This window comes from Spermophilus citellus (genome assembly GCF_964194105.1).
Source record: "Spermophilus citellus genome assembly, chromosome: 11".
NCBI classification, from domain to species: domain Eukaryota; kingdom Metazoa; phylum Chordata; class Mammalia; order Rodentia; family Sciuridae; genus Spermophilus; species Spermophilus citellus.
Genome location: NC_138192.1, coordinates 22,305,043 through 22,319,351, shown reverse-complemented (window position 1 = coordinate 22,319,351; position 14,309 = coordinate 22,305,043). Strand labels below are relative to the sequence as shown.

The following is a 14,309-nucleotide window of genomic DNA, read 5'->3' as shown; positions in this document are numbered from 1 at the left end:
TTATTTAAGAGTGGTATACTAGTTAATGACTAACCTGTATACACACACATATTGATTTTTCTATTCATATTGTGGCATATGTACTTTACTAGGGAAGCTACATTCTTTAGACTGCATTTCAGGTTGTTGTTTTTAATGTGTCAGATTTATAATATGATGTATTTTAAGAGACAATAGGGATTTCAAAAGGACCTGAGGAATGATTAACTTTGAAGAGTAAAAAGAAAATTAATCAAAATAAAAGATAAAGTCTATGAGAATAGTAAAACTGCTACCAATCTAAAAGAAATGGAGATTTGGGAAAGGAGTTAGATACAATGAAAAAGGCAAGAGACAATAGGATGTTCAAGTTCAAAAAATATTGACTGCCAATTCTGTAAAAGACAGTTATAGATGCTGTGTATATACACACATATATGCATATGTACCTATACATATACATATGTATAGGTACATACACACATATACAGTGGAGAATAAAAGTCCTTACTCTTGTACAACCCAGTTCAATACTAGCCTGGGAAACTAGCCAGACAGTAGAGTGCTTGTCTAGCATGTTCAAGAACCTGAATTGGATCCCCAGTTCTTGGTGGGCGAGGGGTGGGGAGAGTTGACTTTATCAGATCAGACAGCAATTTCAAGAACAAAATTTGAGGTAACTGAGGACTTAGCCTTTGTGAGAGAAATGAGAAAAATGTCATGTTGGTACCACAACACAGAAACCATACCAGAACCTATTTTAATAGAATACTTCCATGGAACTTCCTTCACCGAACCCAGGGAAAAAACATTAATACAAGAATTAAAATAAGTTTTGAAACTACTTGAAATCAGTCTGCCTAGAAATATTTTATCCAACATACAAACATTGGTATCACTGACCTTTAGCAGATACTTTGGAAATGCATGGCAATAATGGTAACTTACACACAAAATACTATTGCTTGCATTATTTGAAGTAAGAGGCCCATATTTATAGACGGAGACACTGAGGCACAATAGAATGTTGATAATCTTCAAGATTACATAACAACCTGTGGTCATATTAAGAATTAGAACCCAGTTTTTAGGACTCTTAGATCCTGAGAGATATTCCTAACACTATTTTTTTTCCAGACTATACATCATACATGTAGCATAAAAAATTCTTATGCATATTATGAGCCTGATATCCTAAAGAATGTTAAGAAAAATAATCTAATTTTGGAATACTTTGATTAATGCCTGCAAACAAATTTTCCCAATAATTTCAAGTACATGATTATAGTTTTTCTACTCTGCAAAATAAATTTCTGAATGATTTATTAGAGGTGCTTCATGCTTTTAATTAGAAACTGATTAAACCAACACAAAACTTCATTGATACTGTCACTAGAGCATGCATATAATTATACATACCAGAGTATGCTACATACATAGAGTATGTATATAATTTCATACACGAACAATAAGATTTATTTACTTTGCATTATCTGATTAAAATGTTAAAAATGCACTTGTAATAAACATTTTCAGTTAAATTACAGAACCTTTAAGTCTCGTTTTTGTTTTCTAAATACAAATCAGGATGCTGGCCAAGCCTCCTTTCTCACTGGATATTTAAGGTATTTAAAAAAACTTTAATAAGACTAACATTTGTGAAGTCCTTACTACGCATCATGAGGTTAATCCTTTACGTTTGTAAACACGTGTGATATTGTGCACTGTCGCGCGAGCGCGCACACACACACTCTCTCGGTCTCTCTCCAGTTTTTAGATGAGGGCCAGGATAATAAGGAGCTTGCCCAAAGGCACACCTTGAAACTCCAGGAGTTAGGATCTAGTTCACATACAAAAGGCTCCAAGAATCCAAAGCCAACTTTGCTTGTCTTCTCCAGAAAGGATATTTTAAGTTTCCTGCCTTCTTAAGAAAAGGAGCTGCCAGGGCGGGCTTAAACCCTCAGTCATTTCCTAAACCCTTCGCACTTCCCCAGCCAACGGCCCCGGCTCCCACCTTTTACCCTCCTATCTCCTCCCTTCACTGGCGCGCCTCCGTGCTGGGTTCCCTGTTGCGGGCAGAACTCCACACCCTGCCGCCAAGTCACCGTGGAGACGCGCCCCGCCGTAGTCCGTCGTCGCGCCAACGTGACGTAACCTGTGCGCCGCCGCCATCGCCGGGGGCGGGGCCGCTGGGCGGGCTGGCCGGCCGGGGGCGGGGCCGGGGCCAGGCCGAGCTCCGGGCCTCTGCAGCCATCGCTTCCTACGCAGTCCCTTGGCTTTCCTCACTCCCCGCCCGCTTGGGCCCAGTGGAGTTGAGTGGCATCGACGGCCTCGCCCTGAGGGGCACGGCTGCTTCAGAGGCTCTGCCTCCTGCGCGGCGCGATGTCTGGCGCCGAGACGACCCTCTGAGTCTGAGGCCGCGGCCGTGGCGCTAGGCGGCGGCAGGGCCGGGCCGGGTCCGCTCATGGTGCCGCCAGGACGCCATCGCGGGGCAGGAAGGCTAGGTAAGCAGGCAAGGAAAGGCCCGAAGTCACCTGGGGCCAATGCCGGAACCCTGTGCTCTCGAACTGCCCCGCCTCCGGGCCGCAGTGGCAGCGGTCTCTGGGGACCGGGAGCGCCGGAGGCTGATGGGAGTCCGAGCAGGGTCTAGACTGGCAATAGGGGAAGCTGCTGGTGATCGACGCCTCAGATTGACCACGCTCCCTGAGGAGGCGTCACCCGCTACCCACCAACTCCGAAAGAGGAGGATTCCTTTTAACAGCTGTTTCCCCACCCTCCTCGTAAATCGCTGTGGCGATCCGAAATAACTAGATGTAGTGACAGGGTAGGTGGGGGACCTTGGGGCTCCTTTTCCTTTACCATGGGCGCTGAGCGGAAAGGTTCCTGCAAGACCCACAGCAAATCACTTCCTCTTAAATAACCACATTTCGCTGGAGATCAGGGACAGAAGAAACACTTAGGTAAGGGCACGTGTCCACACACTGTCCCTGGGGTAGATTCCTCTGGAGGGAGAAGCCAGTGGGAGTTCTGTTATCTGTGAAACTCTCAGAATCTATTTTTCAGTAGTTAACTATTCTTAAATATTTCTTTCCCACTATGTCATACACTAATCTGAATATTAATTTGAACTGTAAAATGGATTGCATGAAAGTCTACAGAAAAGTATCGTTTGTATTTTAACACATTTTTGGTATTTTTCTTTCCTTTTCTTTCAATTTGAAGGTGAGTAAAAAGGTGATGATTCTTGAGTTGTCAGTGTTTTCATAAGCAATTTGTGGTTTTTAGGTGCCCTGAGTTCTTCACCTCCTTTTAGACTGAGAGCTGCCAAGTTTTCAGGATTTGCTTTTGAGAAACTAAGAGAGGCCATTAAAACCAGGTAAATTCTACACTTTTTGTATGCTGTATCACTTTCATACTGAACGTTAGTTAACAAATGTTAGATGTTTCTATTACATTCCTTTTCTCATTTTTTTAATATAGTTTCTTTTGGAAGTCATTTTTTTTCTTCTTTTTTTGGAAGTCATTTCTAATTAGATGTGTATTTTCAAAAAAACAGATTGCAAATGGTGTGTGTATTTATCATGAACCGAATGAATTCCCAGAACAGTGGCTTTACTCAGCGAAGGCGAATGGCTCTTGGGATTGTTATTCTCCTGCTTGTTGATGTGATATGGGTTGCTTCCTCCGAACTTACTTCGGTATGTACCTTTTCTCCAGGAATGATGTTATAGTAAAAGTGTTAACGTTAAAAAAAAAAAAAAAGTATTTCTAGGCATTACTAGTTCATGCTCATTAAAACAGTATTTTAAATATCGAATTATTATGTTTTCTTTAATACTGGATTAGTGTCATTTCAAGTTAAAACTGAAAGCGTGTTCTTTGTTGTCTTACACAGTTTTCTTGTGTAATGTAGGGAGGGTTACATAAAAGGAGAGAATATATATATATTTTAATATATGCAGGTGATTTTGTTGTTTTTTTTTCCCTTCCAAATTCAACTTCTTTCTCTATTAATATTATTTTGTAGTGAATAACTGTTCAGGATACAAAGCAATCAATCTTTCAGCATTTAATAGAAAGTAAGACCACTTTTAGGCTGGGGTGTAACTCAGGGGTAGAGCACTTGCTTAGCATGTTTGGGGCCCTGGATTCAATTCCTAGCATCACGATTGTATGTGCGTGCGTGCACGCGCGCGCGCACACACACACACACACACACACACATATAATTTTGGACAAATGAATAAAAGTGATCAGACTTTTCATGTACAGGTCACTTATGTGCATGCCTGGGTACATTTACATTAACATATTTGCTGATACAAACATTATATGAAGGAATAGTATTCAGTGATTGCCTTCAGTTAAATTTTGTGTTTATTGATGGCCTGTTGTTGGTCGTAATGTATTGTGAGTTCACAAGCTAGTTTTTCTTTCTACTTGTAAACATAATTCTGTCTGGTTAATAATCCCTATAAAAAAGACTGCAACTTTTTATTTTTAGAATAAACTCCATTTCAACTCACATCAAGTATGAAAGAGGAAATGAGTATTTATAAAATGAATTTAAATGTCAAAAGGGGCACATCTTCTCACATCATAACTAAAGGTGAATAGTTGACCCTGGCATTCTATCCTGTGAATAAATAATTTTTAGCCTTTCTGGAATCAGGCTTAGGAATACAACAGGCCATTTGTTTTTCACTTTAAAACTTTTCTATAATCTTCTTTTAGATTAACATTCTGTAATTTTACCTCAAAGAAATCTAATGTTGACAGAGAATTAAACCTAGCTATTAAATTTTATAGTTTCAAGTAAATTATTTTATTTAGGACAAAAGAGCACCAGTTTAGCAACTTGTTAGAAAACCCCAACCAACTTGTTTTGGTAGTAATTTCACAATGTGTGCATGTATCAAAACACCATATTGTACACAGTAAATATAATTATTTTTTCATTCAACACCTCTAGCAATCAGAGAAATGCAAATCAAAACTACACTAAGATTGTAACTCACTCTAGTCAGAATGGCAATGATCAAGAATACACATAACAATAAATGTTGGTGAGGTTGAGGGGGAGAAGTTACACTTGTACATTGTTGGTGGGACTGCAGCTAGCACAACTACTCTGGAAAGCAGCATGGAGATTCCTCAAAAAACTAGGGATGGAACCACCATATGACCCAGCTATCTTACTCCTTGCTATTTTCCCCAAAGATCTAAAATTGGCATACGATAGCCATACACCATATCAATGTTTATAGCAGCACAAGTCAAAATAGCTAAATTTTGGAATCAACCAGATGCCCGTCAGTAGATAAATGGATTAACAAATTGTGGCATATATATCAATGGAGTTCTACTTAGCCATAAAAAAGAATGAAATTATGGCATTTACCAATAAATGGATGGAAATGGAGAATATCATGTTAAGTGGAATTAGCTGAATTCAGAAACTGAAAGATCAAATGTTTTCTCTTATATGTGGAAGCTAGAGTAAAATAAAGGAGAGGGGGAGGGAAGGATAGGATAATATGAAGAACCAAATATAAATTAATAGTCAAATATAAATTAAAAGGCAAGTGAAAGAAAGCTAGTAGAGGAAGGGGAATGGGAGTGGGGAAGGAGGATTGGAAGAAAAAGGGGTGGGAAAAGGGAGGATTATGAACTGAAATAGATTTATTTCCATTTATGTATGAGTTTGTCGGGATGAACCCAACTACTATATATAACTGGAAAGCTCTAATAAAAATATACAGATCATTACTTTTTGTCAATTATACCTCAATAAAGCCAGAACACCCCCCCTTTTTTTTTTAAAAAAAAGCAAACTGTTTTAATAAGATTTTATAATTTTCTTATCCAAGAGCACATGCAATATATCTTAATTCTTCAACCAGATAAGCTTATTATACTTTTCAGATAAATTGTGTATTTCAAAAAGAAAACCAGTCTTTTCATTATGGAAAAGTTCTAACTCGCAAGTAGATAGAGTGGTATAAAAAATTTCTGTGTATCTATCATTTACCTTCCGAAATTTTTCTGAGCTTATCAATCCTGCTCAAAACTTTTCCTTGAGTACTTTTTTTTGTTGTTCTTTGTGGTATGCGGGATGAAACCCAGGAGTGCTAAGCTATACCCATAACTTTTTATTCATTTGAGAGACGATCTTGCTAAGTTGCCCAGGCTGTCCTTGAATTTACAATCCTCCTGCCTCAGCCTCCCAATTCACTGGGATTACAGGAATGTCCCAGCATACCTGGCTGCTTAGAGTATTTAAAAATAAATTCCAGCTGTATAACTTTTTTTCTGTTTCCCTCAAAAATAAAAGCAACTTTTATTTTTTAAAAAATACAATCATTTGGGGCTGGGGTTGTGGCTAAGCGATAGAGTGTTTGCCTACCATGTGCGAGGCCCTGGGTTCGATCCTCAGCACCACATATAAATAAATAAATAAAGGAATTGTGTTTAACTACAACTAGAAAATAAATTTAAAAAAACCCTACAATCACTATACCATTAACATATCTAACAGAATTAACAATAATTCCTTAGAATCACCAGATATCTAGTTTATATTCACTTTATTTTCAGCTGTGACAAGGATTTTTTTTTTTTAGGTGTTAAGAATCTAAACAAAGACCACATGTTGCTTTTGTTCTATCATTTAAGTCACTTATTTCTCAAGTGTATCTCCTCTTTTTAATTTTTTTTCTTATGCCATTGGTTTGTTGGAGAAGCTGGATAAATTTTCCTATAAAATATACATCTTGATTTTGTTGATTGCCTCCTTGTGGAGGTGATTACATTTTTTCTTGTTTCCCTTTTATGACACGTAAGATGGTAGTTAGTTGTAAGGTCTTGATTTAGGTTGAGTTTTCAGGAAAGAACTGGATACTTCTTAAAACATCACAAAGGCCCATAAATACTGAGTTAGGCACATAATGACTGTAGGTCTCATATTGGGTTATTTAGATTTATGAGCTATAAAATTCTTCATTAAAATTTAGGTGATGATTGAATAAACATATGACTATTGCCCTGATAAGAGTATTTCATTGGGTTGCAAAATAATGATCTTTCTAAGGACCATTTCTTCTGTATTTATTAGTTGGAATTCTTTAAGTATTATTTTTCCAAAACTACTAATTATCCTTAAGCATGGTTTATACACAAAAGATTGGGTAAATCTTGATTTTTTTCTGCCTTTGTTTATTTTAGAGTAGAATTACCTTAACGACTTCTGGTAGTAACAATTGAGAATTTTTTGGCATCATTATAAGCTCATAGATTTTTATGTATTTTATATATTTGACATGTATTTCAAAGTATTTTAGTTAAACTTCTTTTAAAGCTAAACTGTCCTATTGACAACTGGGAACCCTTTTGGGTTGGCTCTGGGATTCTTTTACTATGACCCAGGAATGGTCCTATTTGCTTTTATTATTATTATTATTTATTTATTTTTAATTCTAATTTGTATATATGATAGCAGAATAAATTACAATTCATATTATACACACAGAGCACAATTTTTCATATCTCTGGTTGTATTCAAATTAGAGTCACACCATTTGTGTCTTTGTACATGTACTTAGGGTAATAACGTCCATCTCATTCCACCGTTTTTTATACCTCCATGCCTCTACCCTTTCCCTTTTTCCCCTTTGCTCTATCTAGAGCTCGTCTAATCCTCCTACACTGTCCACCAATCCCTTTATCAATCATCATCAGAGAAAACATGGCATTTGGTTTTTTGGGATGGCTAACTTCACTTAGGATTATATTCTCCAACTCCATCCATTTACCTGCAAGTGCCATGATTTTATTCTCTTAATGCTGAATAGTATTCCATTGTGTATGTATACTACATTTTCTTTATCCATTCATCAACTGAAGGGAAGCAGGGTTGGTTCTACAGTTTAGCTGTTGTGAATTGTGCTGCCATAAACATTGATGTGGCTGTGTCCCTGTAGTATGCTGTTTTTAAGTCCTTTGGGTATAGACTGAGGAGTGGGATAGCTGGGTCAAACAGAGGTTCCATTACCGATTTTCCAAGGAATCTCCATACTGCTGCACCAATTTGCAGTCCCACCAGCAATGTATGAGTGTGCCTTCCCCCCCACATCCTCACCAACACTTAACCTGTTTGCTTTTTGACACAAGATGCTTCAGATTCATTTCCTGCCTCATACCTGAATTTGGTCATTGTCTATAGGAATCATGTTTCTTTAGTGCAAAATGGCCTAGAGTTTCTTATTCCTCCTGCTTTGTCATCTTTTTCTATGCCTTTTCAGTGTATATAACTAGGATTATTTTTCCCCTAGAAGACAAAATGGTAAGTTTATACTGATACTTCTAATTCAAAGGAAGATTATAGGTTTTTGTATAGGCACCTAAACTAAACTTCATATACTTTTCTTCATATACTCTTCTTTGTTGATGATTTCATGTTGTTTCCTCTGGGCTGACTCTTCTTCAGTCCTTCATGCACAGCTCAGGAAGAGTCTCTCAAAAAACTTCTATAACCTTCCTATTCTTTCTCTTTTTGGTGCTTTCATGGCATCCTGAACTTCTGTCATTGTACTTTGCACATTATACTGCATTTTCTTTGTATATACGTTTTAGCCCACGACCCGCGCCGGCTTCATGAATGAAGGTTCGAGTTGTGAGAAACCGCTAGGGAGTTTTGAATTAAAGAGACAAAACTCTAAGGGAGTTTTGAATTAAAGAGACAAAACTCTAATTACCTTTAAACCAGCTCTAGGATGGCTCCTCCTAGCTCCAGCCTCCAGCTACCTATTGTGGTAGCTAGGCGAGAGAGAGAGAGAGAGAGAGAGAGAGAGAGAGAGAGAGAGAGAGAGAGAGAGAGAGAGAGAGAACGAACACGCCAGGGAGTGGACTTTCATTGGGGAACAAAAAATTCTGGAGAAAATGAGAGAGAGAGAGAGAGAGAGAGAGAGAGAGAGAGAACGAACACACCAGGGAGTGGACTTTCATTGGGGAACAAAAAATTCTGGAGAAAATCCCATCCAATGAAGATTAAGGGGGCAGGGGCGATAATTGGGTCTTCAGGGTAGTGGCCAGACAGGCCTCTGCACGGACAAGCCCTTGGACCTGAGAAGGGTGGGGAAAACTCTTACACAGCTGTGCCTAAGCACCTCTCACCCAGCCAGGGAAGTAACCCAAATCACGTGTGGGAGGATGGCCTCCCACAATGTGTCTTCTCTATTAGATTGTAAACTCCTAAAGGGCAAGAAAGTTTTTTAAAATTTTCTTTAGCCCCTAGCATAGGTCCTTTGCCTAATAGGTTGTTAGTGGATGTTGAAAAAGCTTTTTTTGAATGCTGTTGCTACTTTGTTTAGCAATGTTATCCCTTATAGGTAAAGCAAATGCAATATTCAGAAATGAATATAAAATATTTTTATAATTCCTTTTGGCTTTTCCCATCCAAGTGAACTTCTAAAGTTCTTAGTTTTTATCATTTTCTTATCTGGGTTTATCTAAAGAGATAAAAATCATATAATGGTTTTATTTTATTGTGATGAGTAGTAGAGTTTAAGGTCATCTCATAGTTGTCTATGTAACTTTTTCTTCTGCAGTATGTTTTTACTCAGTACAACAAACCATTCTTCAGCACCTTTGCAAAAACATCTATGTTCGTTTTGTACCTTTTGGGCTTTATTATTTGGAAGCCATGGAGGCAACAGTGCACAAGAGGATTTCGAGGAAAGCATGCTGCATTTGTAAGTTTTAAATTTTATTTGTTGGAGAAGGGTGTATTTTTTCTTTAAGGTCATTCATATTTTAAGTTTGGTAAGTGGGTAATGGTAGAATAGAAGAAAAACCTAATTTTGTCAAACATAAAATTTAATGTACAAAAATCTGAATGTGTATTACTTATTTTGGAAAACCAATGCATATGCTTATAGAAATGCATATACAATGTAGTATATTCTACCATTCAAGGATAACTACTGACAGTATTTTGGCACATATGTCCAATCTTTCTTTTCCATTTTATTTTTTATAAAAATGGAATTGTACAGTTTTCGGCCTATTTTGTAACTTACTGTTTCCATTAATAGTATATGATGAAAAACTATATGATTTAGTATTACTAGAACATTTTTTGTTAAGTATTTATAATTGTAACAGTTATAAATGTTTATTGTTGAAGATAAATTATAGTAACAAGAATAAGAACAGTCTGTTTATAGTTCCATCATCCCAAGATCGCTGTAAATATTTGATTTTATCTATAGTTATATACTTATGTGTATTATATTAAAAATTCTGTATAAAAGAAATTGACTTAGTTTTTACCATTTTCTTATCTGGTTGTATTTTATTTATGAGTCATGAAGCTTTCCAGGCAAATAAGTAAAATTTATTACTTTTCCCCTTTTATTTCATTCTCAACATATTTTTCCCACTTTTGCTTTTATATAGTAAGTAGGAATATCCTATACAAATCTATAATTATTGGAATAAATTTCTGAGAGTATAATGCTGGATAAGAGGAATGCCATTTTTAAAGCTCTGATTCTTATTGTTAAATTACCATCTGCAATGTTTGCACTAATTCATATTTTCCTTAGCAATGTATGATATTTAACCCTTACTAAAATCTGAGCAATCTGATATGTTGATAATAATGTATTGTTTAATCTGCATGTTTTGGGTTACCTTTTCACATATTTGTTGGATAGTAGAATTCTTTTGTTTGTTTGTTTTCTATGTCTTGCCCATGTTTCTGTTTTCACTCCATTTTAAAAAAAATCGATTAAGAGCTTAGTCTCTTATGTTTGAATTGTGTTTTGTCATGTTCTAGTTAGTAGTGTGATCTTGGGCAAGTTATTTAACCTTTTGGGAAATTAACACTGTGTTTTAATTTGTTTTTTCATTGCTGTGACCAAAAGAGCTGATAAGAACAATTAGTGGAGGAAAAGTTTATTTGTAGGTTCATGGTTTCAAAGGTCTCAGTTGATAGAAGGCTGGCTCCATTCTTTGGGGCTCAAGGTGTGGCAGAACATCATGGCAGAAGAGTATGGTGGAGGAAAGTGGCTCAGGACATTGCACCAAGAAGGAAAGAGAAAGACCAAACTCAGCTCATCAAATATATACCCCAAAGCCATGCCCCCAGTGATTCACTTCCTCCAGCCACACCTTACTTGCCTTAGTTACCAAATGCCACATTAGATCAGTGATTTTCAAAGTGTGTTCTAGTCCCTGAGATTCATTCAGTGAATCCATAAGGTCAAACGTATTCTCTAACAATACTGTGATATTACTGTCTGTTTAAAACTGACCCACTCATCCTTTCCCTTCTTGAAATAGTATAATAGTTTTGTGAAAAAGGCATAAACTTTAACATTAGACAACTAACTTGGGTTTTTAAATTTTTTTCCTTTCCCCCTTTTTTTTTAATTGATGATATTGAAAATTGAAACCAGATCTTAGCACATGCTAAGCACGTGCTATATCACTGAACCATGTCCCTAACCCTCTAACTTGGGTTTTAATCCTTGCCCTGCTACTTAGATGAAATCTCTTAACCTCTATTTTATCATAAAGAGAAAACGATAATACCTCCCCTGCATGGTTGAGTACTTGGCATTTGCTGCTGTTAGTATTAATAATAGTTATATTCTTATAGGTTTATTTTGAATTTTTGGTTCAATTTGTTTGAGCTGTGAGTTTAATTGAATTTTATGTCTTGTTATCTGTATGTAGTTTGCGGATGCTGAAGGTTACTTTGCTGCTTGCACAACAGATACTACTATGAATAGTTCTTTGGTAAGTGTGGCTTTTCTTATTTAGTGTGGCAGGAAGACTCAAACAGCTCTGATAGCACCACAGCTATATTAGGAGACATAGCTCAATATTGGGTGCCCTCTATGAGAGTTGTAATTTGCTATTTTCTTTCCAGGGAGACCTAGGGCCTACAGATAAGCTACCTCTAAAGAGAGAGGGGAAAGGGATATTAGTTAAAGAGTAAAAATAATAAAGGACTATCCTTTGTTTCTTACAAACTTTTCAACTTCGTGCTCACTGTTATCATCATTTGGGAACATATTTTTTTTTGCTTGACATTGAGACTATATAAGCAAATTGTTTATTCATTTATTCCACAATTTTTTTTAAAGTACCTGATAGGTGTGACGCACATGTTCTAAGTTCTGAAAATATGGCTTATGTTAACTATTTATAATATAATCGAAGAGAATAATATGTTAAAGTCCATTCTTTTCAGACTATCTCTAAAGCATCTCTTTTAAATGCCTTTTTGACAGTACTCCTTTTCAAATGTGAGAAAAATTTTAAAGTCACTGTAAAATGTAATACCTATTTGTGAAGCACTCACTATCTTGGTGACCTAATTGACAGTACAATCTTTTTGTTTTTTGGTACCATTGGTGCATGCTGAGTAGGTTATTAGATACTATTAAGAGTTTATGAAGTTTGGAGAAAATGCCATTTCTTTTCTCTGGGATCTTAAGCATTGACTGGATAGTTTAATATTAATTACTTTTTCAGTACAAAAGGTGGAGTTGAGATGGCAGCCTTGTTTTTTTAACTACTCTTACATCTTGCTATTATCTCTAAGATAAGTATGTCAAATTGCTTTAGGCCAAATGTTACAAATGAAAAGTTCAATATAACAAAAAGATTATGTCTATTTCCACACCATATTGTCTCTTCATTTACTGAATATGCTTTATTATAAGATTTCTATACCAAGAGTTAAAAGAAAAATTAAAGAAAATTTTAAAATCTACTAATGTTTAAGAAACAGCCTAGTGGGGAATTGTGTTTTAAATACAGAACATCTGAAGAACATTTGCCAAAACAATTGAGGCATTTAGAATCACCTAAAAATATGGACATTTAGAATCACCTAAAACAATCAGGCAAATATAAATACATATGGTATATTTGATTATCTGTTCATTGTCTACCTTCCCCTTTAGAATATATGATCATTGAGGAAGAGACTTTGTCTTTTCTCATCCTTGTCTCCAGGGCTTAGAACAGTGTCTCACAAGTAGAAGCACAGTATGACAGTATTTTTTTTTTCTTCTTGGGAGACAAGGTATTGTTTATGTTGCCCAGGCTGTTCCCAAACTCCTGAGCTTAAGCCATCCTCCTGCATCAGCCTCCTATGTTATTGGGACTACAAGTCTATGTCATTGCGCCTGGCATTCAATATGTATTTTTTAAAAGAATGAATGCAGAGACAGAAGATAATCTGTTAGTTGAGACAAAGGTTTCCTTTTATGTCATTTATGACATTTTATGACATTTAGTTGTCTTACTGTGCCAAAGTTTATATTTCTAAACTTTAAAACTGATTCTTTCCTGTCATTGTACCTGTGTGGATTGGTTTTAAATTTTTAACTTGCGTTTTGGCAAAGTCATACCATATAAACATACTGATTGAAGCTATGTTTTGGATGGTATCTGTGTCTGTTGTACCACTCATTTGTATTTAGCCAATATATTAGCTTTTATTTATGTTTATATTTGTTTCTGTTTATTTTACTTCCCAGAGTGAACCTTTATATGTTCCTGTGAAATTTCATGATCTTCCAAGTGAAAAACCTGAGAGCACAAATATTGATCCTGAAAAGAGTGAGTAAAACTTAAAATTTTATGACTGAGAATGGATGAAAATTTTGCTTCATTAAAGCCATCCCAGAACTTAGTGATTTTGTGGATTGACTAGGTCTGAAAGTTTGATTGGATCATGAATCTGATACAGGATAGATTTTATATTAATTCAATTGGAAATAATTTCCAAATACCATAAATCTCTATGATTTCATCAAAGTATATAATAAAACACGAATAATTTTCTTTCCAACATGCCCCGAAAGACCCTACTAGTAAATTATAGTAGTTTTTGCCAGTTCTGTGAACTTACTAAATAAAAAATATTAGTTTTAATGAAATATACAATATTTATCCATAAATTCCTTTGCAAAGAATTAATCTATATAGAGAGAAATATTCTGCATACTTGTCTAGGAAAGTAATTCTTATAAGTTGAATATTCCTGAGAAAATTCAAATAAAGTTTTATTATTAATGCTAAAATAGTAATCATACTAAAATCCTGAACCAGGTGATTGTGTATGTATACAAATGCAGAAACTATTTTTTATATTTGATAATGACTCTATTGAAATATAATTTATGTATCATGTAATTCATGCATTTAAAGTATACGGTTAAGGGATTTTTAGCATGTTCATGTCACTAATTGAACAAACAATAACAGTCAATTTTAGAATTTTTTTTTATCACCTGTAAAGAGAGTTTGTA

At 35.8% G+C, this 14,309-nt stretch overlaps 1 protein-coding gene across 2 annotated transcripts in view; it reads left to right on the top strand.

Moving 5' to 3' along the window:
* The first annotated feature begins 2,156 nt into the window (after window positions 1-2,156).
* SLC35F5 (solute carrier family 35 member F5) overlaps window positions 2,157-14,309 on the top strand; it is a 36,183-nt gene continuing 24,030 nt past the window's right edge. Inside the window, exons 1-6 of one of the 2 annotated variants that reach the window (XM_081262406.1) lie at window positions 2,157-2,483; window positions 3,265-3,355; window positions 3,536-3,677; window positions 9,585-9,728; window positions 11,719-11,781; window positions 13,536-13,617. In XM_081262406.1, coding sequence (XP_081118532.1) covers window positions 2,444-2,483; window positions 3,265-3,355; window positions 3,536-3,677; window positions 9,585-9,728; window positions 11,719-11,781; window positions 13,536-13,617 — 562 coding nt within the window. In that variant the 5' untranslated portion in view covers window positions 2,157-2,443. The remainder of the gene's footprint in view (window positions 2,484-3,264; window positions 3,356-3,535; window positions 3,678-9,584; window positions 9,729-11,718; window positions 11,782-13,535; window positions 13,618-14,309) is intronic. The other variant, XM_081262407.1, reaches the window with a different exon arrangement.